We start from the raw sequence: 25,848 nt of genomic DNA on the forward strand, positions 1-25,848 counted from the left end.
TAAGTAGGCTTGATCCTGGGTGCCTGGAACATAATGGCGATCAAGCAGATGTGAACAAATTGGGGCCACCTGCTTGAAGCTTCTTGTTGACTCCCTCTGCTGAGGGATAAACTCCCACCTCTTTATGAGACACAAAAAGTTCTTCAAAGTCTGACCCAAGGGGCCTCAGCACCTCCCACCCCGCACTTTGCACAACTGAGTCCACCGTCCAAAGGAATTTCCTTCCAATCTTTTTTTCACCAATGTCTTAGCACACCTTTTTCTTCTCCTTAAATGCCTCCTCCCTCCTTTGTACACACGCCTCACGTGACAGACCCTTACATATCCCCCAAGACCCAATTCATCTGTGGGATTCTAAGTCACTCGGGCCACACGCGTGTGCTGGCGCCGATCTCAGCGCGCACCTGGTAAACGCACTTGTCACATTGTGCTTTAATTGCTGTTAACAGTGTCTCAGCTAACTGGTAAGCTCATCTAGAGCAGAGGCAATGTCCATCCATCCTGCATCCCTGGCGCTTGGCGCTTGCGAGGACTGCAGCACACATCTGCGAAGTAGGTAAGCGAACAAGTCGAGGAGCAAGGGCGACTTTCGAGAACACCGCGCAGCCTGCGGCGAGGGAATGGGGCGGGGGGCGCGGCGGGGCCTGGCGGCGGTCAGGGAGGCGCAGGCGCCGGGCCGCCCGGGACCCGCCTGGGCTCGCGGGGGCCGAATCGCGGCCGCCGCCCCGGGGCACATGACTGCGGGCTCAGCCTCCGCCCCGCCCGCCTCGCCGCGCAGCTGCCGGCTGCCGCCGCCCGGGATTGCAGGGAGCCAGGCTGGCGAGCTTCAGGCCCTGCGCGCTGCCTTCTCGTTTTGAGCTGCGCCAGGCGGGCGCCGCGGCTGCCCAGAGAAGGAAAACCGAAACCGACGCAAGAGGTTCCACTACCTGGTCGGCCAGCCAGGTGCACCTCCGGCCCCCTCGCCCAGACGCGTGTTCTGGAGCCGGGCGCTCCGCCCGGGCCGCGGGTGCAGGAGGGTCGCGGGTCTTCAGGCCGCTAGTGCGGCCCCTTCCCCATTTCTGTCGGGTCACCGACCGGCGCAGCCGATCCCCGAGCGGCCCGCAGAATGGGCCGGTGCTGCTTCTACACGGTGGGGACCCTGTCCCTGCTCCTGCTGGTGACCAGCGTCGCGCTGCTGGTGGCCCGGGTCTTCCAGAAAGCCGTGGACCAGACGGTCCAGAAGGTGAGGCGTGGTGGGCTGAGTGTGTGTGTAGGCGTGTTGGGTGGGGGATATTTTGAGCCCACCGTCCCAGTGCTGAACCTTGTGCAGCGAACATCTGTACCCGGACAGACCCCCCTTTCTTCCTTCTCTTTTTGGGTTGGTAGGTAAGGGTTAAAGAAGGTTGGAAAGGAATGGAAATGACTGCGCTTCCCTTATAACAATAAATAAGACTAGGGATCTAGACTTTTAAAAAGGCTTTCGCTCATTCTGTTATTTGCATCCCCCTCAACGTCCTCCCCACACCCCAAATCTCTGTTGGGCCCAAACTCATCACCTCCCACTTGAGGAAGAAACAAAACCAAACGAAGGATGCCCCAGAGAAAGCAGGTTCGCAAACAATAAATAAGACTAGGGATCTAGACTTTTAAAAAGGCTTTCGCTCATTCTGTTATTTGCATCCCCCTCAACGTCCTCCCCACACCCCAAATCCCTGTTGGGCCCAAACTCATCACCTCCCACTTGAGGAAGAAACAAAACTAAACGAAGGATGCCCCAGAGAAAGCAGGTTCGCAGGCTGCTCGCCGTGGCCTTTGAAGTGGCGTGGGGCAGGGGGTGAGAAGCGGGTGTGCGGTCCCTTGTGCTCTTGCCTTACTGGGCTGGGCCGGGCTGGCAGTTGGCAGCCAGGCCAGGCCTCCAGTCTGGGTGACATTTCAGTCCATCAAGTGCTTACCCGTTGAGTTAGCAGCTTGGTATCTTGTACCAACAGTATGTGTTGCTTTGTCTCACCACAGATTCTTGCTCTTCTCAAACAGCCATAAGCTTCAGGCGGAGATGCATTTACATTCTTAGAAGGATCTGACCCTGTCTCTTCCCCCTGGATGGGGGCTGGAGAGCTGGTCATTTCAGAAGACTTCTCCATCGTTTGCCTTCCCCTGTGCTCATTTCTTCTTCCTTTTCACCCACACCTACCAATTTGTGTGGAAAGAGGAACCAGAGAGAGTTACTGGGATCACTTTTTCCTTTAAAAAGAGAAAAAAAGTCGTTGGAGCAGCTTTTCTTGTTAGCGCTCACTGCGTGCCTAATTTCCCCTACTGGTTTGCGGTCGCTGGTGGCCAGATCCAGGCCTCGTCCGATTTGATTATTGTATTCCTGGGTAGTACAGTTGTCTCATTCTAGGTGGCAACAGACATAGTCCTTTAATGGAGGTTTCCAAAAACCATCAATTATTTGAAATCTGGCAGTTAAAGGCAATTAAAAAAAAAATTCCACATTGCTGAGAGAAGATAAAGCCCATGTCTGAGCTTCTCAAAGACCATTTTTTCCCCCTGAGCATCCGTGTTCAAAGAAAAAGACAAACCCAATCCTCTCTACTCCTGTCCACCAGCAAATCCATGGCAACATTGTTTAAGGATGTAAACTCTTGCTTGGGTAACTAGAACTAAGCAATCCAATTATAGTCACTATGTGAATTTTCTAGGCTTTAGAAGGCTATCAGGAGAGCCTATGAGATGAGTGATCTCCCCAGCACCTCAGATATCACCAGTCTTCTTTGGGTCTCCATTTTATGGGGGGCACAAGCTTGGCTGCAGGGCAGCTTGGCTAGGGCTTTTGTTTGCATTGATATTTGGTGATTGACTTTTCTACATTGTTTCTTCATGAGGAATGGACTCTGATCTAGCTAATAAAGTATGGTACAAGGAAGTAGACTTTCACAATTGGCCATGCCTGTTAAAGAACACTGCTAACTGTTGTGTATGAAACCAAATGACTGGGCTAGTTTCAGTGGACGCATGAGGGAATATTGTAAATCAACCAGAGGTCAGGCATTAGCATCACCACTGGGCTCTCCTGGATTAGCTGTACGCCTGTAGCCTGGGATAGCCGGAAAGAGTACAAACTGCAGGTCAGCACTCCTGAGCATGAATCCTGTCTCCACCATGTACCACTGGGTCACTTGGGCTAGGTGCTTTTAATTTAACCTTTCTTGACTTTCGGTTTCCCCAACTGTAAATGGGGACAATAAAAACTCACATACATAGAGAGGTTATAAGAATTACTAGGGAAAATGGGTGTAATTTTCATGGGATATAATTAGTGCTTTGTAAATGGTAACAGCTTTATTTTTGTTGGAAGCCACATAAGCAAAGAAAAAGTACATGAGATTGGAAGTCAGACACCCTGTGTTTGAATCCTAGCTTTGCCATTTACAAGCTTTTTTAGTATTTTTAACTTCTCTGAGCCTCAGTTTCATTACTTGGAAAAGCAAAGATGTTAACTGTCTTGAGCACAACAGTACATTGACTGTGAAGCTCACAAAGCTTACACTTTGGGCCCCTCATTTGTATGGGCCTTTCCAATGCCCTGTACGTAATCCTATATCAAAATAGTCTTTCTTAGTAAGGGCGTCCTCACATTGTACAAGCTTCACATGAACCCTGGATCACTGTGTATGTACTGTTGTGAGACTGAGTGAGGTGATCTGTGTAAAGCACAAAACACAGTGTCAAGCATGGAATAGGTGGTCAGTTATGGCCACCATCATCATTTCCATTGGCATTATTATGGAACAATTCACTTATAACTTGACTTTAAGGTAGCTATAATATAAGTCACTTGATACTCCCATTTTTTAGTTTTTTTCATTTTAGATTGTCCATGCCCTGTCTTGTCTACATCAAAAAGAGGAGAGAAAAAGGATGAAATTAAAATTCTAACAAGTATGTTTGGCTAATTGTGAGAAACTTAGTACCATTAATTCCTATCAGAAGAATTTGCTTCAAGTGATAATTGGCCTTGAACCCCACAGTGACTGTAAGTGACTGGAATGTTTTGCTTTTGGCTAGTGAAGAGAGTGGAAGGAGCCAATACAATTCTGGTCCATTCTTGGCCTCACTCGTTACTGTCTTGTACTGGGCAAGTCCTGTGATTGTTTCTGCTTCATTTTCTTCAGCTGCAAAAGAGGCGTGCTAATGCTTCCCTCTTTGTTTACCCAAATCCACTTCCTAGGGGATATTCTGGTCTCTGTCACGTGTTTTGACCTCCCTGAAGAAAGGGCTTTGCAGAGAGCCAGCAGTCTCTTTTCCTCCTTTGCACCTGGGAGTGCAGCATTTTACATTACATGTCATTTGGTAACCCCACTAATTGTCCTGGCACGTGGCACCTGGCATGATGCCTGGTATGTAGTTGGTACATAATAAATGCTGATTGCCTTACTTCTGATCATTTTAGTTGAAAGAACAGTATTCTAAGAATGAGCAGAACTTGATTCAAATTCCTTTTCTGTCATTTACAAATACTTGGATCAAGTTGAACAAACAGTAGCCTATCTACCTCATCTCCTGAGTTGCCTCTTTTCAGAGTTAAAAAGACTTAGAATCTTAATAAGAAAAAGCCTTAGGCATCACTTAATCTGTTGTTTTACAGTCAAGAAAACTGAGACTATGTCAGCTTTAAAATAGGTGATTATCAAATTGCCTTTCTATTTGTGGGACACTGGAAATGTAGTCAAGGCCAAACGGATAGGTTAGGCTTGTAAGCTGGGCTCCTAACTGATTTTTCCCATCCTAAGGATGACCATACAACTCCCTTTGCCTGTAACAGTCCTGGTTTATTTATACCTATTGTACTAGCATAATTACTAGCACCCTCTTTGCTTTCAAGAGATTCTTGTTTGGGACAATAAATTCTATCCTTATATACCACACTGCCCTCCACTTCTTGGCATTAAAGAGTAACAGTGCTCTCAAGGGAGCTGACACCCACTCTAGCTAGCTCAAGAAAGGCAGGATTTGAAAAATTTTTCTAAAGCTGGAAGAGGAAGCTCATAGAAATCTAAGAGTGAGAACCGTGTGCAGGAAGGCCTGAGAGTGCAGTGGAAACTGGAAAGTCAGTGGGTCCCAGGCACACTCTGACTTCCCCTCCTCCGTCTGCCCTCCCTACCAATCAACTCCCTCTGTTTACTTGTTAGGCCTGGGCTGTTTCTAAGCCTGGGGTTTCCTAAGCCTAACCCTAGGTGACCCTCCTGCTTTGTCTCTTAGTTTCTCCTTTCCAAATTTGTAGCAGGGTAATGTGATTGGCTCAGCAGAAGCAGAAATCTGTAAACAGAGGCAGTTCCTTGTCGGACGGATTCTTTAATCCCTAAACAAAATTATCCAATCCCTTCCTGGCTTTTAGAAACATGATCTTGTGATACCAAAAAATCATATTATGTTTCTTTCAACATCTTACTAATTCATGGTGAACACGAGTGCATTAATTATTAATGGTTAAGACAATGGAGTAAACCAGTAGTTCTCAGTGTAGTCCTGAGACTCTAGGAACCACATCAGAATCACTTGTAGAGATTTAAAAAATACAGACCTCCACCAGCCCTGCTGAATGGAATGGCTCCCAGGGTAAAGAGCTGCTGTGAAGTCGGTGATGAGTTTTAGTGGTGATTATGTTTGCCCATGTTCTCACTCCTTGGGATGGCAGTTTTTTAAAAATCTTTGTAGTTTGTGCTTTATTTTTGTTTGTGTTACTGATGAAAGAAAGGCATGCCATTATAAAAAACTAGACACAAATTAATAAAGCAAAGAGAACTACTGTTAACATATTGTTGATTATTTCACATTTGTATTTATGCATGTGTAGTAACACATTTACTTTACAAAAATGGGGTACTTCTGTTCCCACTCTATTCATTTTCATTTCAGCTGGTATAATTAATATATAAAAGAGATGATAATTTTAGCCGAGGATATTAGTACTAGTAATTACTATTACTCTGCAAGTTTGCATTAAAAGAAAGATTTTGGGGAGGGAAGGGAAGGTTCTTGCTGGTGAGAACCATTTTTGCCTTCTTGGTTACTAAAGTGCAGGATTTCACTGTGTCAGGCTGCAGCAAAGGGGCCTCTGTTCTACCAGGAATTTGTTTGTTTCCCGTAGAAGAATCAGCAGGTGGGATTCAAAGATCATTAATGAAAATATAGAATGTTGGCCAAGTTTAGGCATTTATGGCCTATATCATCAATATATATATTGTATATATAATATATTTTATATCATGTATATGTATGCTAAGCTAAACAAAGGCACTGTTTTTCAGCAAAGCTGGTAACTAGTCAGAAGCAACTGAAGAGAATAAAAGCTAGTTTTCAGTGTTTGCTCTCTCTATGTAAAGGCACCTGTAGGTAAATACTCTGGCAGTGATTCCTTTATTTAGCAAATATTTACTGAGTGTGGACCATTTGTGAGGCGGGGTTCTAAGAGCTGTGGATAAATCAACAGTAAACAAGACACAGTCCCTACCCTTACAGAAGCTGTAATCTAGTTCAGACTTTTTGGGCTCAGGCCCCTTTGTACTCTTAAAAATGATTGAAGACCCCAAAGAACTTATGCTTTTGTGGGTTTTATCTAGCAGTATTTACAGTATTAGAAATTAAGACATCAATTTGTAAAGCACAAGAGTACACAAGTCCAAGTTCCATTAGCTCTCAGAGCAATGATACCACTGCATGTTGTGTAGCCTCTGGAAAAACTCTATGCTCATGAGAGAATGTGAGTGAAAAAGACAAATGATATCTTAGTATTATTATGAAAATACTTTGGACCTTGTGGTCCCCCAGAGAGAATCTTGGGGACCCCCAGGAGTCCTTAGGCCAGACTTGAGAACTGTTGCTCTAGTTTTCATTTAATTATATTGATTTTTAGAATAATTTAAAAAAATAACGTAATATCCCTGTTAAATCTCTATAAGACCCGTTTGAAGACTATATCATTAATGTTTTCACACCACCAGGATTTTGCTGTGTGTATTACATATTTTTAGTTGTTTCAGGTCCCGTGAGTCCAGTGTTGAACAGAGTAGTTCAGGCTGTCAGTGATGCAGGTCAGCGGCTCCCCAGCCTTACTTACCCTGTGTGCTAAGCAAAGTAGACTGGAACATGAGCATCTCCATAACCGAATTACTCGATAAACCCCCTCTAGCCTGAGCCCTGCCAGGGGTTTTCAGTCCATGTCACATAATTTAGTATTGAAAGCTATCCTGAAAGCTCTCTCTGTAGGTAGGGGTCCTGCCACATTTAGCTTTGTATCATCTTCCTCTGTCACCAAATACAATGTCCTACAAAATAGATGGTCAGTCAGTATTGCTTAGACAAATGGGAGGCTAAGTAGATGAAAACATACGTCCTTGGGGATGATTTTGTTTGCATTTTGTTGTTCTACTCCATAAGCCAGGTCACATGTTTGCTTCGCTAGTAGTTTATGCCTTTAAAACCTGGAAACCTCTCCCAGTAATCAGATATCCAGCTTCTCTTGGAACACCCGGATGCTCTGCAACGCTGGCCCCTGCAGACCCATGTGGCGACAGTCCGAGCAGCGCAGAGGCTGCCCTCCGACTGGGCCTGCCTCCCTGTCACGTGGTCCTTGGCGCTCTTGCTGGCACCCTGACTCGGGGCCCAGTGAAGGTGCCCTTTGTCATTGAGCTTGCTCTGTTGTCTTTCTCAGAGTAGAGAAATATCTGTCTGTATCTGACCCTTTTTACCGAAATAGGGAAAATGAAAGCTAGCCTGGGAGGGTCGTATGCTTAACAAAAGTGGGAGATAGCCCATTTCTAAGAATGTGAATTTGTACTTGTGAAGTGAATATTAGCACTGAAGTTTGGTGTGTAAACGTGTATAAAGTCATGCCCACTTCGTTTACTTACCTTACCCACCTGGCCCCATCAGCATCTGAATTTTATGTTCTGAGATACTGAGGCAGAATGCCACTGCTATAGTAATATCATCACTCTCCCTAGTCCCATTTTAAGGACATACCTTTTAACTTTGTACCTTTGATAATCAACAGTAATGGAAGGAAGAGACCTAGAGACACCTAGGTGATGAAAACATCATTTATTTCATCTTGAAGAGATATAATCACAACCAGACAGGTAGTAAAGACTGGCTCCACAAGCTACACAGAGAACCTGGGCATTGTCTTCACGGGCATACTTCTCGCTGGTTCACGTGATAAAATCCTCTTTCATCCCTTCCTCCGGCCCCTCCCCCAGACTGCATCTCTATCAACCCAGTTTTCATCTGGTCCTCCTGATAAGTTTCCTTCTGGTGACTGCTTTCTCTCCCTTTTGGATGGCTGTTTCCAACCTTGGTTTCACATCTGTAATGGCCTGGACGTGTTTAAAAAGTGCTCTAGGCAGTGTTTTGTAGTGGGAGCTTTTTCAGGATTGCTATTCCATTGGACTGTCCTGTGTGTCATTTATAGACATAGTAGCAATTTACATCAGATCTAACATTTGAACCCCAACTGTCAAATCTCATTTGCAAGGAAAACAAAATGAATTCAATAGCAGTGACATGAAAGAAAGAAAAAAGGAAGAATGTGTGTGTGTGTGTTCCTGAGTTAAAATAAGGTCAGAGAATTGGGGTAGAATGTTTATGTCAGTTTGTATCTTTTACCTCAACAGAGAATAAAAAAAGGTAAGTAGTACAAATAACTTACATGACTTATAAAAGTCCAGATTGGGTTTGCTTAATTTCAGGGGAAAATTGTAAAGAACAAAGCAAACCAACTGGTGTTTTGATATTTTCTGGATTTTATTAATCTGGAGTCCAAAAAGAATCACCTGCATATACTGCATCAGTTCTCAGAGTTGGTCTGCCTTACCTCTGGGTGAATTTAGACTGTAAATGGCAGCATGGACCCCGAGAATGTGTTTAATCACTACGCAGTTCTCTGTTGAGCTAACAGAACAATAGCAGTGCTCTTGGGTCCTGAAGGTTTCCTTAAAAGTATGAATTATTCCCATCTGCTTGTGTTTCTCATTTGGAAGTGGCTTTTACCAGGACATCTGGTTCAAGTCAACAATTGCCTTCCAGAAAGATCTTCAGTAGGCTGACTTAGATGTGTTGTGTCTTCTGGTTGCATCAAGTCATGTCTGCTCTGAGCAGAAGCAGCTCGTCCACCTGTACTGAGGACCAGTGGGTGGTTGAGCACTGCTGGTGTATAAGGTGACTATGAGGGAATGACAGATGATGACAGGTGACAGGCTTGGACCTCGGATTTTATCTTGTGAGTAGTGGGAAGTGTCTGCTTTGATTGTCACCTTTGGTAGAACTCTCTGGAGGCTGAGGTGGATAATAGATTTAAAGGAACCTGGAGAAGAGACCAGTTAGGAGACCTCATACAAAATTGCTGTAGTCCACGCCAGAGAGGAAATGGGACCAGGAGTAGAAACAATTAAATCAGCAGGACTTAGTGATTGACAGAGGAGAAAACCAGTTTTGGTCACATTGACTTTGAGCAGCCTGTGAGATGTCCCGATGGGGATTTGAATGGATCTGTACAACCAAAATGATCCAAATAATTTCAGGCATAAACCCTTCGTGGGCCAAATTACTGGGCCTTGCACATGTTGTTCACTAATTGTTCCATGCATGTCAGTTTTGTGCCCTTAGCTAAATTTCTTCTTGAGAACAGGACCTATGCCTACTGGGCACAAGGAAATCTCTCAGGATATACATAGGACTAATTAACTGAAAAGGGTGTTTTTCAGTTTGGCTGTTGACACTGCAGATTCACCACAATTCCAGTATTTCTTTTGGTGGTAATGCCACAGTATTATGCCTAGGAAAATTCATCATGTTCTGCTTGGCTAAAATTAATAAGTAGTATCCAAAGTCACATTGTGAAACTGATTTTGGACCTTATGTTGAACTGGAAAAGTTCAGCTGATTGCAGGGCTGTCCTTGTAGCTGTGACCACTATAGCAGCATCCTCACTGAGAAAGTTGGGTCATTCCCAAGTCATGGCTTTCTGTTTAGATTGTGCAAAAAGGGCCCCTTGTGACCAGAGAGGCTGGCTCATTGTATCAGGCGGAGAGAATGACTTCCTGTGCTGAACATTGTCTGGGCTTGAGGTTAGGCTTATTACTTGTTAGTTTCTGAGTCCTTCCTTTGCAAAGCATGCTCCTGAGAGGGTGCAGTTGAATACCCCAAAGATCTGAGCAGAAGTCAGCAGTTTAAGGTCAAAAGGAAGCCCTGTTCAGTGAGCCCTGTGGCTGGAGACTGAGGTGCTTTCTTTGGTCACATTAGCATAACCAGGAAGGGTAGCCGCTGGAGCCCTAGCGCTCCCTTCTCCCTTTCTCAGTCCTGGCATGTCAGTTCCTGCTTGGGAGTTCACCATGACCTCACACAGCTGCCCTACTTTCCTTTCCTCCAGAGCTGGAACCTCCAGGAAGGTTTCAGAGCCCAAATTATGCTTTCTCCTTAGTTTCAGAGTCTCTCTGGGGTAGCATTGCCAGATAAAATACAGAATGTATAGTTAAATGTGAATTTAAGATAAACAATATTTTAGTGGGTATGTCTCGTGCAATATTTTGATTCACTTCAATTTATCAATTATTAACATCCTGACATATTTACTTCTTTTAATATACTTTTTCTTGAATCATTAGAATGTAAGTTGTAGACATCACAGCACTTTGCCCCTGAATCCTTCAGCTTCGCTGACTAAGAATTGAAGCATATTTTATGTAGCCCATGTAATATGTGGGACCTACTTGGGCATCCGATGTTTTAAGTTCTAAATCTGGCAGCTCCACCATGGGGTGCTGTTGTTGGGCAGCTGCCTCTGGGGAGGTCTCTCCCTGAGCACTAGGGAAACCTCAACCTGGCAGGGGAGGGTTCTTGACTCTGATCAAGAAAGAATTCTCAGGTAGGTGGATAGTGTTGGTAAGGAAGGAATTCATTAAAGTGAAGAGTAGCAGGGAATGGCAGTAGCCATGCAGGCAGCAGAGATCAAGGGAGAACAGAGTGAGGAGGGGGAAGCTCAGTGAGCTCCTGCTCTGCATAGGGCTGATCACTTGCCAACTCCTGAAGCCAGGGTCACCTAGCATCCAGTGTCTGCTTGAGTCTGCATGGCATGGGACGTAAGCCCCCACCCCCCAGGATTGGGGGAACTGCAGAGCACTGGATGGAGTGAGATTGTGTTCTGAGAATTTCCTAAAGGCAAAGAAAGGAGATTTTTTGGACAGGCTACTAAAGAGCATGACTGTAGAGCCGCAATCCTCTCTGGGTCATCCAGGCAACGGGAACTTGCAAGCCCAAGTGAGAGATCTCGGTAGCCCTTTTCTGCTTGTCTGAAGTAGAACAGAGAGAGAGTGAAGACTTTTGTTTAAGTCTTTTTAATTGAATGAAATAGCGAAATAACAAAGATGCTTACCACTGGAAGAGTCCAGAAACAGAACGCAGTAAGTTGAGCAGTGACAAGTCTTCATTTAAGGCAAAAGTACACACTTGAAGAAAGGGGAGTGTGGGCGACCTCAGAGAGGAGGAGGCACACTTAAGGGCTTAGGATTCTACTGTTTAAGGCTTTCAAGAATTAGGCAAAGGTTGGGGGGTACAGACTTGACATTTGGTCTCATGATGTCAGTCTCCAGTGAGAGACATGTCATTATCTACAGTCTGTCCTCCAGAAAGTCTATAAGATAAACTTAACTCAAGGAATTTATTGATCCTGTTTTTCTCCAAGATAGTGGTTACCCTTAAGCACTGGAAACGTCATTTAGGACTACTTGCCATACCTTAAGATAGGGTCGGTTATTGAATAAGTACCATAAAATATGTTAGGAATCTTACCACCCAACTCTCTGGTTTTTAAAATGGAATTTTAGCCTTAAGATGGAGTTTCTCCTGTTCTTACTCTACTATTTATATCTCGGCATTTTTCATCATAGGCAGGAAAAATTAATCAACAAACTTGTCTGATGTCCCTGCTCTATCTAAGTGTGGTGGGGTGGCAGCTGCTAGAGTGACCAAGCATGGGTTTTGCAAACCCACAAACTTGGTTGGATTGGACTTGAGGTGCTGGTTCTCTGAGCTTGGGAAAGCCAGTGCCACCATTTCCTTATCTGCAAAGTGGGAGTTGTTACCTTGCAGGGTCGACATAAAGCTTAGAGCTCATGTACAGAAAGTTTGAGCACAGCATCTGACTTCTAGACACTCACCAGAAATTCAGCTAGACATGGCAGCCGTGGTAACTGTCCTCTGAGCTGAATGTCAGGGAAGGAGATAAAAATAAAGAAGCAACTGTTTTAGAAATGCTGGCAGCTGTATTTATGAGCTCCCTCTTCTCTCATTCCCCTTCTCCTTTCCTACTTAGTGTGTGTGCACACATGCACATCACCCATCTACTCTTGGATTTACAGGGATTTCCTTCACAAACATCCAGCTGCTATGTAGAGTGTTGGAAAAGAGACGCAGTAAAGGTGCAGGAAAAGCCAACATTCTTGAGAGCAAGGTTCGAATGGAATCCAAGGTGGTGTGAGACTTGTGTGAGTGTTGGCACAGCTGAGAGGAGCGGGGAGGAGATGGTAGTGGGGGTGCAGGCAGACAGTGAGGAGAGCCCCAGGTTCTGACAGAATCCGCTGTTCGTGTGACTGGCAAGCTGTTAGGCTTTTCATTTGTTTTGTTTAATTAAGATTTTGATTTGTTTTGTTTCATTAAGGACTCAAGTCTACTAGATGTGTATTTCTATTACAAAACTGCCTTAGTCAACTTGAAATCTGGAGAAACAAGATCAAATCAAACTGTTGTAAGACCAGCCAGTTTTACCCTCCCTTCTGGAAAAGATTTTACCCTCCATTCTGGAAGCTTTTGCACTTGACTTTGGATTTTTGGTTGCCTGAGAGTTGGATGCAAACCAGGCCAGATAAACTCTGACAGTTAACCATCTCTTCATTCACACTTGCTGGCTTCTTTGAGGTTCATGATTCTGAGGTGATTTTCTTTAATAAGTAAATGAGATTGCATGTCCTTTCCCACTCTGAAATTCTCCACACAGTGTGACGCTTGTCAGGAAAATTTAGTGAGGAATGCGGGGTGCTAAATCAACCATCCTGACAGGAATAGGAAAAGAAACACTGCCAAGCTGAGGGTGGGGGCGGGGCCTCCTGGAGCTCCGTGGGAGAGCTGGCCAGGCTGCGCAGCATCAGCTCCTTTGTCTTTCAAGGGCAGAGCGAGAGCCTAGAGGAACTTGGTTCCCTTTGTATGCACTCCTTCTCCCTCCCCTTAGGGTCCAGTAGTAAGATTTTATAGAATCTGAGTTTCTCTCTTAGATTTGCACTTTTAAAAAAAAATTAAGAGAGCAATTATTTTTTTTCCTGCTTGCAGAAGTAATTTATTTGTGTTGTAAAGAATCCAAACAATGAAGAAAAACATAACAGAGAAAATGGAAGCCTCCTTGTTAATCCTGTCCCACAGAGATAAGTGCAACTAGATGTTAAGTTTGGATGCTTAGAGATTTTGAGGGTCACTAAAAGATTGAAATTTAAAAATCATCTGTATTTCACCCCACTGTATTTTCATGTTTGCTTCTTATCTGCTAGTCTTAACCACACATAGACATATTTTACAGTTTTTGCATTCTTTTTCCATTTAGTACAAATCATGAGCATATTTCTTATTTCTACATAGTCGTTATATGGTTGCTTTCTTCTCTAACCTGTGAGGTATCATAATTTACTAAGTCATTCTTCCTTGTTTGACCTTTTGGTTATTTCTAATGTTATACTAATTTCTTGTTGTTTCAGCCTAAACTAGATTACTTGTAAGGCTGGAAGAGAGGATCATGACTAGAGACTTTTTGTTGCCTTTTTTCTCTTTTGTTGCTTAACATTTTCTGGGTTCTCTATATTTCAGCAGACTAATGGGAATGACATGATTTCTTTTTTAATTCTCACGAAGCTCTGGCACCCTTTCATCCCCACTTGAAACCCCTAGTCACCACTGATAGAGCATTTTGAGTGTGGCCTGACATAAGCCTTCTACTGACACCTCACTTAATCCTTACAATCACCCTAACCAAGTCTTCCTTCCCAGTTGTGCAAGGGAAACCTTCTAAACTGCCTCTTACCTGTGTCACCTCAAAACAGGTGGTTTGGCACAATAGGAGTGTCAAATAGAAAACAATCTGACTTAGACAAGGAGAGACTGGAAGGACTGTTGCTACTGTAGTAAGAGGGGGTCTTGCATCAGGGAGGACCTCTGGCAGTAGGATGTATAGAGCCTCAGAGATTCACCAGAAGGGTTTGCCTTTTACAGGCTGGGAGGGAGAGAAACTAAGTTTGGCTAACAAGTTATTTTCTTCCCAGCTTTATTGAGATATGATTGACAAAATTGTGTATATTTGAAGTGTACAGTGTGCCGTTTTGATACACTTAGGCATTGTAAACTGATTAACACAATCACACTAATTGCATATCTGTCACCTTACAGTTACCTGTGTATGTGTGTGTGTGTGTGTGTGTGTGTGTGTGTGTGTGTGTATGAGTGAGTGTGTGTGTGTGTGTGTGTGTGTGTGGTGAGAACATTTAAGATCTATTATCTTAGCAGCCTTCAAGTGTTCAATGCAGTATTACTAACTATGGTCACCATACTGTACACTAACCAGCATTTTGTTCCTATTAATCAGTGGGAACAAGCCATTCAGCCAGTCAGTCATGAGGCAAAAACGGGAATCTTAAGGAGGGTCTCTGGCCTTTTCTTAGGTCAACAAGAGGTTTTCCAGGAGCATGGAACTCCAGTAAAATTCAGCATTGTCAGGAGCTCAGGTTTGGTGTGATCCCTGGTGTGGCAGGCTGGCTGCACTTCCTACTAGCAAACCTCAGGGATTCTCCTAACCTCTTTGAGCTTTGGTTTCCTAAAGTGTTAAATGGGGAAGATGATTTTCATCTTACAGACTATTCAGGGGATTAGATGAGATAAAGTGGCAGTATAGTACCTAGGTCTTGATAATATTCTCCAACTCAAAAACCTACCGTGGCTCCCCACTGTGTATCAGATAAAACCTAGACTCCTGTGACCCCAACCCACCTCTCTAAATCAGTGTCCCTACTCCCTATGAAGTCCATACACAGTCACACTGAGTACTGTCCATCTCTGTATCTTTTATTGCCTCATTCTCCACATCCACTATCTTCCTGATCAAGCAGAGAGGGCTCCAGGAGAGACGGGCATGGAGCAGGAAGGGAGGAAGGGCTCACTCTGTCCAGCCATACAGGCTACTTGAATCAAATGTGACTGTCTGTAAGGTGTCCACCCTCGTGACCTCCCTCTGCTTGCCAATTTTGTATTCATCCTTCCTGGCTCACTTTAAGCATTTCAGTTCATCTCAGGTCATAGTCTTTTTCTTAGTTTATAGACTCCATCTTTTGAACACTATAGAGACCATTGTCTGACATACAGACCATCGTCATTGGCTGTTTATCACATGTTATTTTATATTGTTGATGATCTTGCACGTGTGTGTAATTATTCCCTTAAATAGAGGATAAGCTCCTGAAACACAGACACCAATTCTGTGTTGCTGGGTGTCTCCTACAATGCTTAGTACATACATAGTGTTTGGATGATTTGCATGTGCAATTCTATACTTTGCAAGAAAACCATGGTTATAGCACTGCTTTAAATAGTTTTTAGGAAAAGGAGTCATGGAGGAACACAGATTTTTCTTTTTACCCACAAAAGGAACTGGCTGCGCTTAGCATTTAGGGTGCTGGGTTACTGATAAGAAATCCAAACTGATAGGTTCTTGATCTGTGTGTTTCTGTGATTCTAATGAAGCTGTTGCTTTCTCTGTATCTGTATCTGACTAAAATGGCCAGTGAGCAATCACTTCCTCTGGGTACATCTTAAAGGCTCCTCGGAGTTGTAGCTGTAGAGTTTCTGTTACAAGGCCTGCAGCACTGTGGCTGTGCCTTTGACCCGTTCACGCCTTTGTTCTGCTCTTCTCTGATTGCGTCATATCAAGTTATCTCCTCCTAACATTTCATGAGCAAAGTTGATGGAAGCTAGTGTATAAGTTTTCTAGTACAATATATTTTCCAAGAACTTCGTGGTTCTAGACACTGTGGGGAGGACTAAGGAAAAAAGACCCTACTCTTTTTTTGTAGGTCAGCACCTTCTGTTTTGAGAAGCCAACAGTTAACCTAATACATTACCATATTGAGTAGCTTTACTTTCCTTCTCAGTTTTAGCTGCTAATATCACCTGCTCTGTGTTGATTCCTGTGAACTTCAAGTTTTAGAAGATGTTTTCTCTCTGACCAATTTTTCCTTAAGAAATGCCTAAATAATATGTTATGGGGTTCAAAGGAAGGGATGATTGATACTCAAGGAATTCATGGAGGAGGGGAAATTATTGACCTGCCCTTTTTTTTGAAATTTATGGACAGGAAAAGAGGTCCTACTGAGAAGTGACTGGTGGTTACCATGTGGGAGGGGGGTGGGGCTGGGATGCATGTGTCAGAGGGTGAGGGGAATGAAGGGGCACAAAAATCTCCTAAGTTGTTCACAGGGATGGTAGGGCAGCATAGAGAATACAGCTAATGGTTCTGTAACATAATTTCTGTGTTGACAGATGGTAACTGCACTAGTTGGGGTGAGGATTTAATGTGTGTGTCTGTTGAACCACTGTGTTGTATATCTGAAACCAATATAATATTGTATATCAGCCATACCTAAATTTAAAAAGGTGGCGGGTCGGGGGAGGCAGGGAGAAAAAAGGTCCCTATTTTAATAAGCTCAGACAACTTTTAAAATCTTTATGAGACTTCAAAATCGTCTAGAAGACAAATTATTCTTTACATGTTAGACTTCTCATGGTTAACGTTAGTTTTAGGTATGTTAAATTCAAGTTACTGAGCTGTTTCTAGGTTCTAAATGTATAATTTGTGGCAGAGAAACTCTGCCATATAACTTGTATAACCAAATATGTAATATGTTTATACCCAGTTTATTAGAATGTGTGCAGGAGAGTAAGAGAGTGAAGAAAAGCTGTACAAAGTTTCAGACCGAGCTCTGACTTTAAGTAGCTCTGTGGCACAGTCCCTTACCCTGCAAGAGCCTTTCAAGTTACATCTTATCTACCTGAGGCCTTTCCAGTTCTGCTGTTTGCTCACTCTTTGAGCCTCTCCCTTGCCCTTCCTTAGATAGCTAAGATTTCTGTTAAGGAGGTAAAAGACCCCAAGCTCTTTAAAAACTGCTTAATATGACTGATTAGGCTGCTCAGGTAACTGGGGCAGAGGGGAGGTCAGTGCTTGCTTGGAGCCAGGTAGGGAGGGCATCACCGAGGACAGGCTGAGCTGGATCTGGAAAGTTGGAAGAACAGAGTTGCAGGGTTTGTCTTTAAATTTTTCTATCTTATCTCAGTAGATCTCAGTAGATTAGTACTGATAGTAAAGGCCCAAATATTTTAACAGTGTGTTGTTTGACTAGAAATCTGATGATTCGACATTCTGAACTGATGTCAAAACACACATAAGCCTCAGTTCTGTGACATGGCCAGCTCATGGGTGTGAATTTCCTCCTAGCGCCCCAGATGACCAGCTTTGCTTTTGTCAGGCTTTGGTTTTCTGCATTCATTTATTTAAGAGCCACTTTGTTTTCCCTGCAGAGATTCTTGGGCTGTTTTCTATTTATTTATTATCAAAGTATAGTTGATATATTTACGAGTTTCATGTGTACAATAGAGTAATTCGACATTATGTACATTACAAAATGGTCACCGTGATAAGTGTAGTTAACATCTTTCACTATATAAAGTTATTACAATATCTTTGATTGTATTTCCTATGCTGTATTTTTCATGCCCATGAGTTACCTATTTTATAACTGGAAGTCTGTATCTCTTTGCCACCTTTAAGTACTTCATCTGTCCCCCACTGCTTCCCTCCCCTCTGACACCTACCTGTTTGTTCACTGCATTTATGAGTCTGTTTCTAGGTTTCTTTTGTTTGTTTGTTTGTTTGTTTAGATTATACACATTAAGTGAAATTATATGGTATTTGTCTTTGACCTATTTCACTTAGCATGACACCCTCCAGGTCCATTCATGTTCTCAGAAATGGCAATATTTCATTCTTTTTATGGCTGAATAATATTCCATGTGTATACAACACATCTTTTTTATCCATTCATGTATTGATGGATGCTTCCATATCTTGGTTATTGTAAATGATACCGAAATACAAAACATAGGGGTGAATATGTCCTTTCGAATTAGTGATTTTATTTTCTTTGGGTAAGTATCCATAAGTGGAATTAATGGATCATACTATATTTCTATTTTTAATTTTGGGGAGAACCTCCATTTTGTGTTCCACAGTGGCCAAAACAGTTTACATTCCTATCAGCTGTGCACAAGGGTTCCCTTTACTCCACATCCTTGCCAACGCTTGTTATTTATTGTCTTTTTGATACTGGCCAATCTGACTGGTGTGAGATGATATCTCATTGTGGTTCTGGTTTTCATTTCCCCGATGGTTAGTGATGTTGAGCATCTTTTCATGTGTTTGTATGTCTTCTGCAGAAAAATGTCTTACAGTTCCTCTGCCCATTTTGTAATCAAATTGTTTGGGGCTTTTTTTGATGTTGAACTGTATGAGTTCTTTATATATTTTGGATCTTAGCCCAGGGTATATCATTTGTAAATATCTTCTCCCTTTCAGTGGATTGCTTTTCGGTTTTGTTTGTGGTTTTCTTCACTGGGCAGAGCTGTTTAGTTTCATAAGTCCACTTGTTTATTTTTGGTTTTGTTTCCCTTGCCTGGGAGCCATTTTTGTTACTGTGTTCTTCAGTTCTGACTGGCTCTTTTTAAAATATTTTCTATCTCTGTTGAAGTTCTTACTGAGTTAATCCACTGTTCTCTCCAGTACAATGAGTATCTTCATGACCATTACTTTGTACTCTTTATCAGGTAGACTGCTTATCTCCATTTTGTTTAGCTCTTTTTCTGGTGTTTTGTCTAGTTCTTTCATTTATAAAATATACCTATGCTACCTCATTCGGTGTGACTCTTTATTTCTACATATTAGGGAGGTCAGCTGTGTCTCCTGATCATAAAAGCAGCTGCCTTGCATCACTCTAATACCAAAACCAGGCAAAGACCCCACCAAAAAAGAAAATTACAGACCAATATCCCTGATGAACATAGATGCAAAAATACTCAACAAAATATTAGCAAACCAAATTCAAAAATACACCAAGAGAATCATACACCATGACCAAGTGGGATTCATCCCAGGGATGCAAGGATGGTACAACATTCGAAAATCCATCAACATCATCCAGCACATAAACAAAAAGAAGGACAGAAACCACATGATCATTTCCATAGACTCTGAAAGAGCATTTGACAAAATTCAACATCCATTCATGATAAAAACTCTCAACAAAGTGAGTATGCAGGGTAAGTACCTCAAGATGATAAAGGCCATATATGACAAACCCACAGCCAACATCATACTTAACAGAGAGACAATGAAAGCTTTTCCTCTAACATCAGGAACAAGACAGGGATGCCCACTCTCCCCACTTCCATTCAACATAGTACTGGAGGTCCTAGCCATGGAAATCAGGCAAAACAAAGAAATACAAGGCATCCAGATTGGTAAAGAAGAAGTCAAACTATCACTATTTGCAGATGACATGATATTGTACATAAAAAACCCTAAAGAATCCACTCCAAAACTACTAGAACTAATATCTGAATTCAGCAAAAATGCAGGATACAAAATTGACACACAGAAATCTGTTGCTTTCTTATACACTAACAGTGAACTAATAGAAAGAGAAATCAGGAAAACAATTCCATTCACAATAGCATCCAAAAGAATAAAATACCTAGGAATAAACCTAAGCAAGGAAGTAAAAGACCTATACCCTGAAAACTACAAGACACTCTTAAGAGAAATTAAAGAGGACACTAACAAATGGAAACTCATCCCATGCTCTTGGCTAGGAAGAATTAATATTGTCAAAATGGCCATCCTGACTAAAGCAATCTACAGATTCAATGCAATGCCTATCAAAATACCAACAACATTCTTCAACTAACTGGAACAAATAGTGTTAAAATTCGTATGGAACTACAAAAGACCCGAATAGCCAAAGCAATCCTTAGAAGGAAGAATAAAGCAGGGGTCATCTCGCTTCCCAACTTCAAGTTCTACTACAAAGCCACAGTAATCAAGACAATTTGGTAGTGGCACAAGAACAGAGCCACAGACCAGTGGAACAGACTAGAGAGTCCAGATATTAACCCAAACATATATGGTCAATTAATATATGATAAAGGATCCATAGACATACAATAGGGAAATGACAGCCTCTTCAACAGCTGGTGTTGGCAAAACTGGACAGTTACATGTAAGAGAATGAAACTGGATCACCGTCTAACCCCATACATAAAAGTAAACTCCAAATGAATCAAAGACCTGAATGTAAGTTGTGAAACCATTAAACTCTTAGAAAAAAACATAGGCAAAAATATCTTGGACATAAATTTGAGTGACTTCTTCATAAACATATCTACCCGGGCAAGGGAAACAAAAGCAAAAATGAACAAGTGGGACTGTATCAAGCTGAAAAGCCTCTGTACAGCAAAGGACACCATCAATAGAACAAAAAGGTATCCTACAGTATGGGAGAATATATTCATAAATGACAGATCCAATAAAGGGTTGACATCCAAAATATATAAGGAGCTCACACACCTCAACAAACAAAAAGCAAATAATCCAATCAAAAAATGGGCAGAGGAGCTGGACAGTTCTCCAAAGAAGAAATTCAGATGGCCAACAGACACATGAAAAGATGTTCCACATCGCTAGTCATCAGAGAAATGCAAATTAAAAACACAATGAGATATCACCTCACACCAGTAAGGATTGCCACCATCCAAAAGACAAACAACAACAAATGTTGGCAAGGATGTGGAGAAAGGGGAACCCTCCTACACTGCTGGTGGAAATGTAAATTAGTTCAACCATTGTGGAAAGCAGTATGGAGGTTCCTCAAAAAGCTCAAAATAGAAATACTATTTGGCCCAGGAATTCCACTCCTAGGAATTTACCCTAAGAATGCAGCAGCCCAGTTTGAAAAAGACATATGCACCCCTATGTTTATCACAGCATTATTTACAATAGCCAAGAAATGGAAGCAACCTACATGTCCATCAGTAGATGAATGGATAAAGAAGATGTGGTACATAGACACAATGGAATATTATTCAGCCATAAGAAGAAAACAAATCCTACCATTTGCAACAACATGGATGGAGCTAGAAGGTATTATGCTCAGTGAAAAAAGACAGGTGGATATAGACAAGTACCAAATGATTTCACTCATATGTGGAGTATAAGAACAAAGAAAAAACTGGAGGAAAAAAGCAGCAGCAGAATCACAGAACCCAAGAATGGCCTAACAGTTACCAAAGGGAAAGTGACTAGGGAGGATGGGTGGGAAGGGAGGGATAAGGGGTGCGGGGAAGAAAGGGGGCAATACAATTATCATGAATAATTTGGGAGGGGAGCACAGGGAGGGCTGTGCAACACAGAGAAGACAAGTATTGATTCTACAGCATCTTATTGCGCTGATGGACAGTGACTGTAATGGGGTTTGTGGGGGGACTTGGTGATGGGGGGAGTCTAGTAAACATAATGTTCCTCATGTAATTGTAGATTAATGATAGCAAATTAAAAAAAATTAAAAAGCTGCCTCATGTAGTAGGTGTCCTGTGACATCCACTAGCTGGATCACCCCGGGTGGGGTGGGGGCTGGCCCTCCTCCCAGCTGTCAGTAATGGCTGGGGTGACTAATGGGGGTGCAGCAGTTTACAGGGCTCACTCCAAAAGCAGGTGGCTGAAAGGTTTGGTTATAGCTGCTTGCAGGTGCCCTGGTGGGCATGGTGCATCCTCAGGTCTGTCAGCAGGAGGTGGGCACAGCTACTCTGGGTGTGCTAGTGGGGGCTTACTCCCCGTGCATCTTACTGAGAGGCCCACCTGTATCTGCTGGAGATGTGCTGGTGAGTGGGGCCGGCTCATCCCCACCCCTGGGGATGGCATCACTTTGCAGGGGCACCAGCCCCTCCAGGACTGCCCATCAGGTGTGGTAGAGCAAGAGTGACTTTGGAGGGATGCCTGCCAGGCTTGGCAGGTTCGGCAGGGTCGGTCCATGTGGGAAAGCTGGGCAAAGCATGCAGCACTGGCACGATAGATGGAGAGTGTCAGCACTGGCTCTTGCAGGCAACCAGCCAGTTAAACGGAAGGAGAACAAGAGAAATGGCACCAGTGAGCACCTCTTCCCCAGAGAAACCCCCTGCTGATTCTTGCCCCTCCAGCACACATCCCAAAGTTAGTTAATAAGTGTCCTTCATGTATTACCCAGGAGCTTTTCAAACTGCTGCTTCTGTGCTGGGTCTTAGACTGATTGACATGGCATGTCAGCCCTCCAAGAGCAGAGACTCAGCCTTCCTAGAGTTAAGCCCCACTGAACTTCAAAGCCAAATGTCTCCCTAGTGCAGGTCCCCAGGGTCGGGGTGGTATCGTGGGCTCCTTGCTCCTGTGCACCTCACTCCCTCCCACTTATGGCGGGAGTGGAGGAAGGCTTGGGATCCTGACTTTCAGCCCCTTTTACCCTTCTTGATGTAACTTCTCTTTATGTCTTTAGCTGTGGAAGAACTGTTCTGCCAGTCCTGAGGTCATTTTCAGAGTGAGTTGCATTACACACAGTTGCTGCCTCAGTGTGCATGTGGAAGGTGATTGCAGGAACCCTTATTCTGCTAAGTTCTCAGAATCCCCTCAGGATATTTTCTGTTTAATAATAGGGCATTATCATTAAGCTCCCTTGCACCATTGCATCTATTAAACAGGAGGCTTGGACTACTAACATTTAGTATCCTGTTGTGTTCTGTGTCACAGTCTATTTTAGCATGTGGTTTCTGACATTTTCTGAAGCTGTTGCCTTTGTTTATTGTCACTCAGAGCGCCACTGCCAGAGGAGCAATAGGTGACGTCGGAGGGTGCTTCTCCTGCAGTCTAGTTCTTACTGTTTCACTAGTTGCATTGTCTGTATGTAGATCCCATTTTCCTCTTTCGATTTTCTTAAGAAATTTTTTTTCTCAATGTTAACATTTTTATTCATTCTAAAATGTCTGGAAAATATAAAATCTCATAAAGGAGAGAATAACAATGATCCAGTTCCCAACACTCAGAGTTAATCACTGTTTACATTTTGCTTTTTTAATACTCTATGCTTTTATCTTTCTTGTATACTTCAATAATTTTTACTGAAAAACTATTCAGGTTTTCTCCATTAACAAGTTGAGGACTATTCGAGGACTACTAGATATTAGGTTTCTGTGTCAAACTTAGGCACTGTATTAATTAGGCTTCTTTTGCCAGATAACAAACACCCCCCAAATGTTAGTGGCTTATAACAGTAACATTTATTTCACACTGGTAGGTTGGCTGTGGATTGGGCTTGGCTAGCTCTGCTGAACTAGGCTGAGCCCCAGGCTTCATGTGTGAGCCACACATCTCCATTTTGGGGCTCGGCTGAAGGATCTGTAGCTACCTGGGCATGTTCTTCTCTTGGCAGAGGGTGGCCAGTGGAAATTTGCCGTATCTTTCAAGGTATGCCATTCCCCAATATTTCATTGGTCAAATCAAGTCACTAGGCTGAGCCTGAAGTCTGTAGGGTGGGAAATAATACTCCTCGCATGGGGGGCCATGGTGTATTAGTTTGCTAGGGCTGCTATAACAAATACCACAGACAGGGTGTCTTGAACAGCATAACTTTATTGGTCTGGATGCTAGAAGTCTGAGATCACAGAATCATTCAGGTTAATTTATTCTGCAGTCTTTCTCCTTGGCTTGTAGCTGGCGGTCTTCTTTCTGATTCTTCCCATGGTCTTCCCTTTGTGTGTGTGTGGTCCTAATCTCCTGTTCTTAGAAGGGCATCAGTCATATTGGATTACAGCCCACCATAATGGCCTCATTTAACCTTAAATTTCTCTTTAAAGATCTTATCTCCAAATACAGGCAGAATAAATTCTGAGGTACTAGGCATTAGGGCTTCCATATACGAGTTTATTGGTGGGGAGCACAGTTCAGCCTGTAACACATGGTAAGGGTGGGAAACAAAGGAAGGAGTGTAGACAAAGAACCCTCAGCACATAACCTCAGTAAGGCTAAGCTTCCTCATCTTTAAAACAGGGCTAGGCATCTCTCTGCTATGGGTTTGTTGGGGGTTGAAAGAGAAAATGCATGCAAAGTCCCTGGTGGTGGAGCTGCTAAGAGTGAGTGTGTTTCCACCTCAAACAGAAAAATCAAAGCTAGCCTGCTTGGCCGGGTCTCCCTGTTCTTCCCCACATGGGCAAGCTGGGAGGGTGTGGTGCTTCTCAGAATGGCCCACCTTCTACTGCAGCCGAATAATCACTGGAATCTTCATAGCAGAGCCAGTAGGGCCTTTTGGGTACTCAGTCTGTGACCTTGGTTTTGGTAACACCATGTATCCACCCATGTTAGCATCCTTCCTTTACCACAAATATTTCTTGAAGGTCTTTTATGACTTAAAAGGACTGTCAGCTTCATATTGGCATAAGTGTGGCACTGTTTTCAGGGACTGCAGTTGCATGCCTGTGAAACTAGTAAGTGAGCCCCAAGATCAGAGCAGGGAGCACTCCTCTCTGCGCCACAGTGTTCAAAGCCAACTGTCTTACACTTCGCAAATCTCTGGTTTTCTCCCCCAGAATATTGTGTTAAGGAATGGTTCCGAGACCTTTGACTCCTGGAGGAATACCCCTCTGCCTGTGTATACCCAGTTCTATTTCTTCAATGTCACCAATCCAGAGGAGATCCTCAGAGGGGAAACGCCTCAGTTGGAAGAAGTGGGGCCGTATACCTACAGGTGAGTCCTGACCACCTCCCTGCCACACCAACCAGAAATATGGGGTGACCCCACTGTGCCCTCAGTCCTCCTTTCACCCACCAGCATCCTCTGCATGTCACGTGGGGGGCACAGGTTTTGATTGTGTCTGAAATGCTGCTCATGTTTGGCCTACCCATGTGAGACCTCAATAGAGAATGGCTTTGTGGACTGAGGCCAAGTTTCACCCTGTTAAGTTTTGAAATGCAGCCGTTTCCTCCTGCTTTGGCAGAATGGGGTTACTCGGTCATGAAGAGCTGCTCCCCACCCCATTGCTTTTAAAGTTGCCCCTTGATTTTCTTTGTTGACTTTTAGGGCCTTCCCTTAAATCCCTGTGACCTGCCTAGTTTTAGACCGATTCCTTGAGTTTGTTGTTGGTCTGTAGACAGGTTGTTCAGTGTCTTACTCACTCCTCCCCCAACCCGTCCCGGGGACCAGAGGTAACTAAGTGGTAAAGTGGGTTAGAGTCTTTGGCAGTGACCACTGATTCCAAACACTAGGTAGTTAGGAGAATGGCTTTCATAATTTTTTAAAAGACTAGGAGAGGGAAGCACTAGGGTACCTTATGGTCAGAGCATTTCCCCTGCAGTGGCAGTATTCCCCTGGCCCCATGGTCTTTCCAACAGATTCTCTCCTTACCACATTAAAAAAAAAATAGTAGAGGAAGCAGACAGCAAGCTCTTTCTTCTTCAAAACTGCTAAATGGTAGAAATGCTTCATGATTCTGTCGTAATTTGTTGCTCAATAAATGGCTGCTGACTAATTCTTTTATTGTGAGTCAGTTCTGTTCTCGGGTGCTGGGTTTCAGAGATAAAAAAGCCTGTTTTCTGCCTCAGGTGCTCAGGGTCTGGCTCTGGAGTCAACTTGCCTGTTTTGCATCTCACCTCCACTTACCGGT

At 43.3% G+C, this 25,848-nt stretch overlaps 1 protein-coding gene across 1 annotated transcript in view; it reads left to right on the forward strand.

Annotated features, from left to right (window-relative positions):
* The first annotated feature begins 765 nt into the window (after window positions 1–765).
* Window positions 766–25,848, forward strand: part of SCARB2 (scavenger receptor class B member 2) — a 67,665-nt gene continuing 42,582 nt past the window's right edge. Inside the window, exons 1-2 of the mRNA XM_017641294.3 lie at window positions 766–1,222; window positions 24,775–24,932. Coding sequence (XP_017496783.3) covers window positions 1,106–1,222; window positions 24,775–24,932 — 275 coding nt within the window. The 5' untranslated portion in view covers window positions 766–1,105. The remainder of the gene's footprint in view (window positions 1,223–24,774; window positions 24,933–25,848) is intronic.

This window comes from Manis javanica, chromosome 5, assembly GCF_040802235.1.
Source record: "Manis javanica isolate MJ-LG chromosome 5, MJ_LKY, whole genome shotgun sequence".
Classification (NCBI taxonomy): domain Eukaryota; kingdom Metazoa; phylum Chordata; class Mammalia; order Pholidota; family Manidae; genus Manis; species Manis javanica.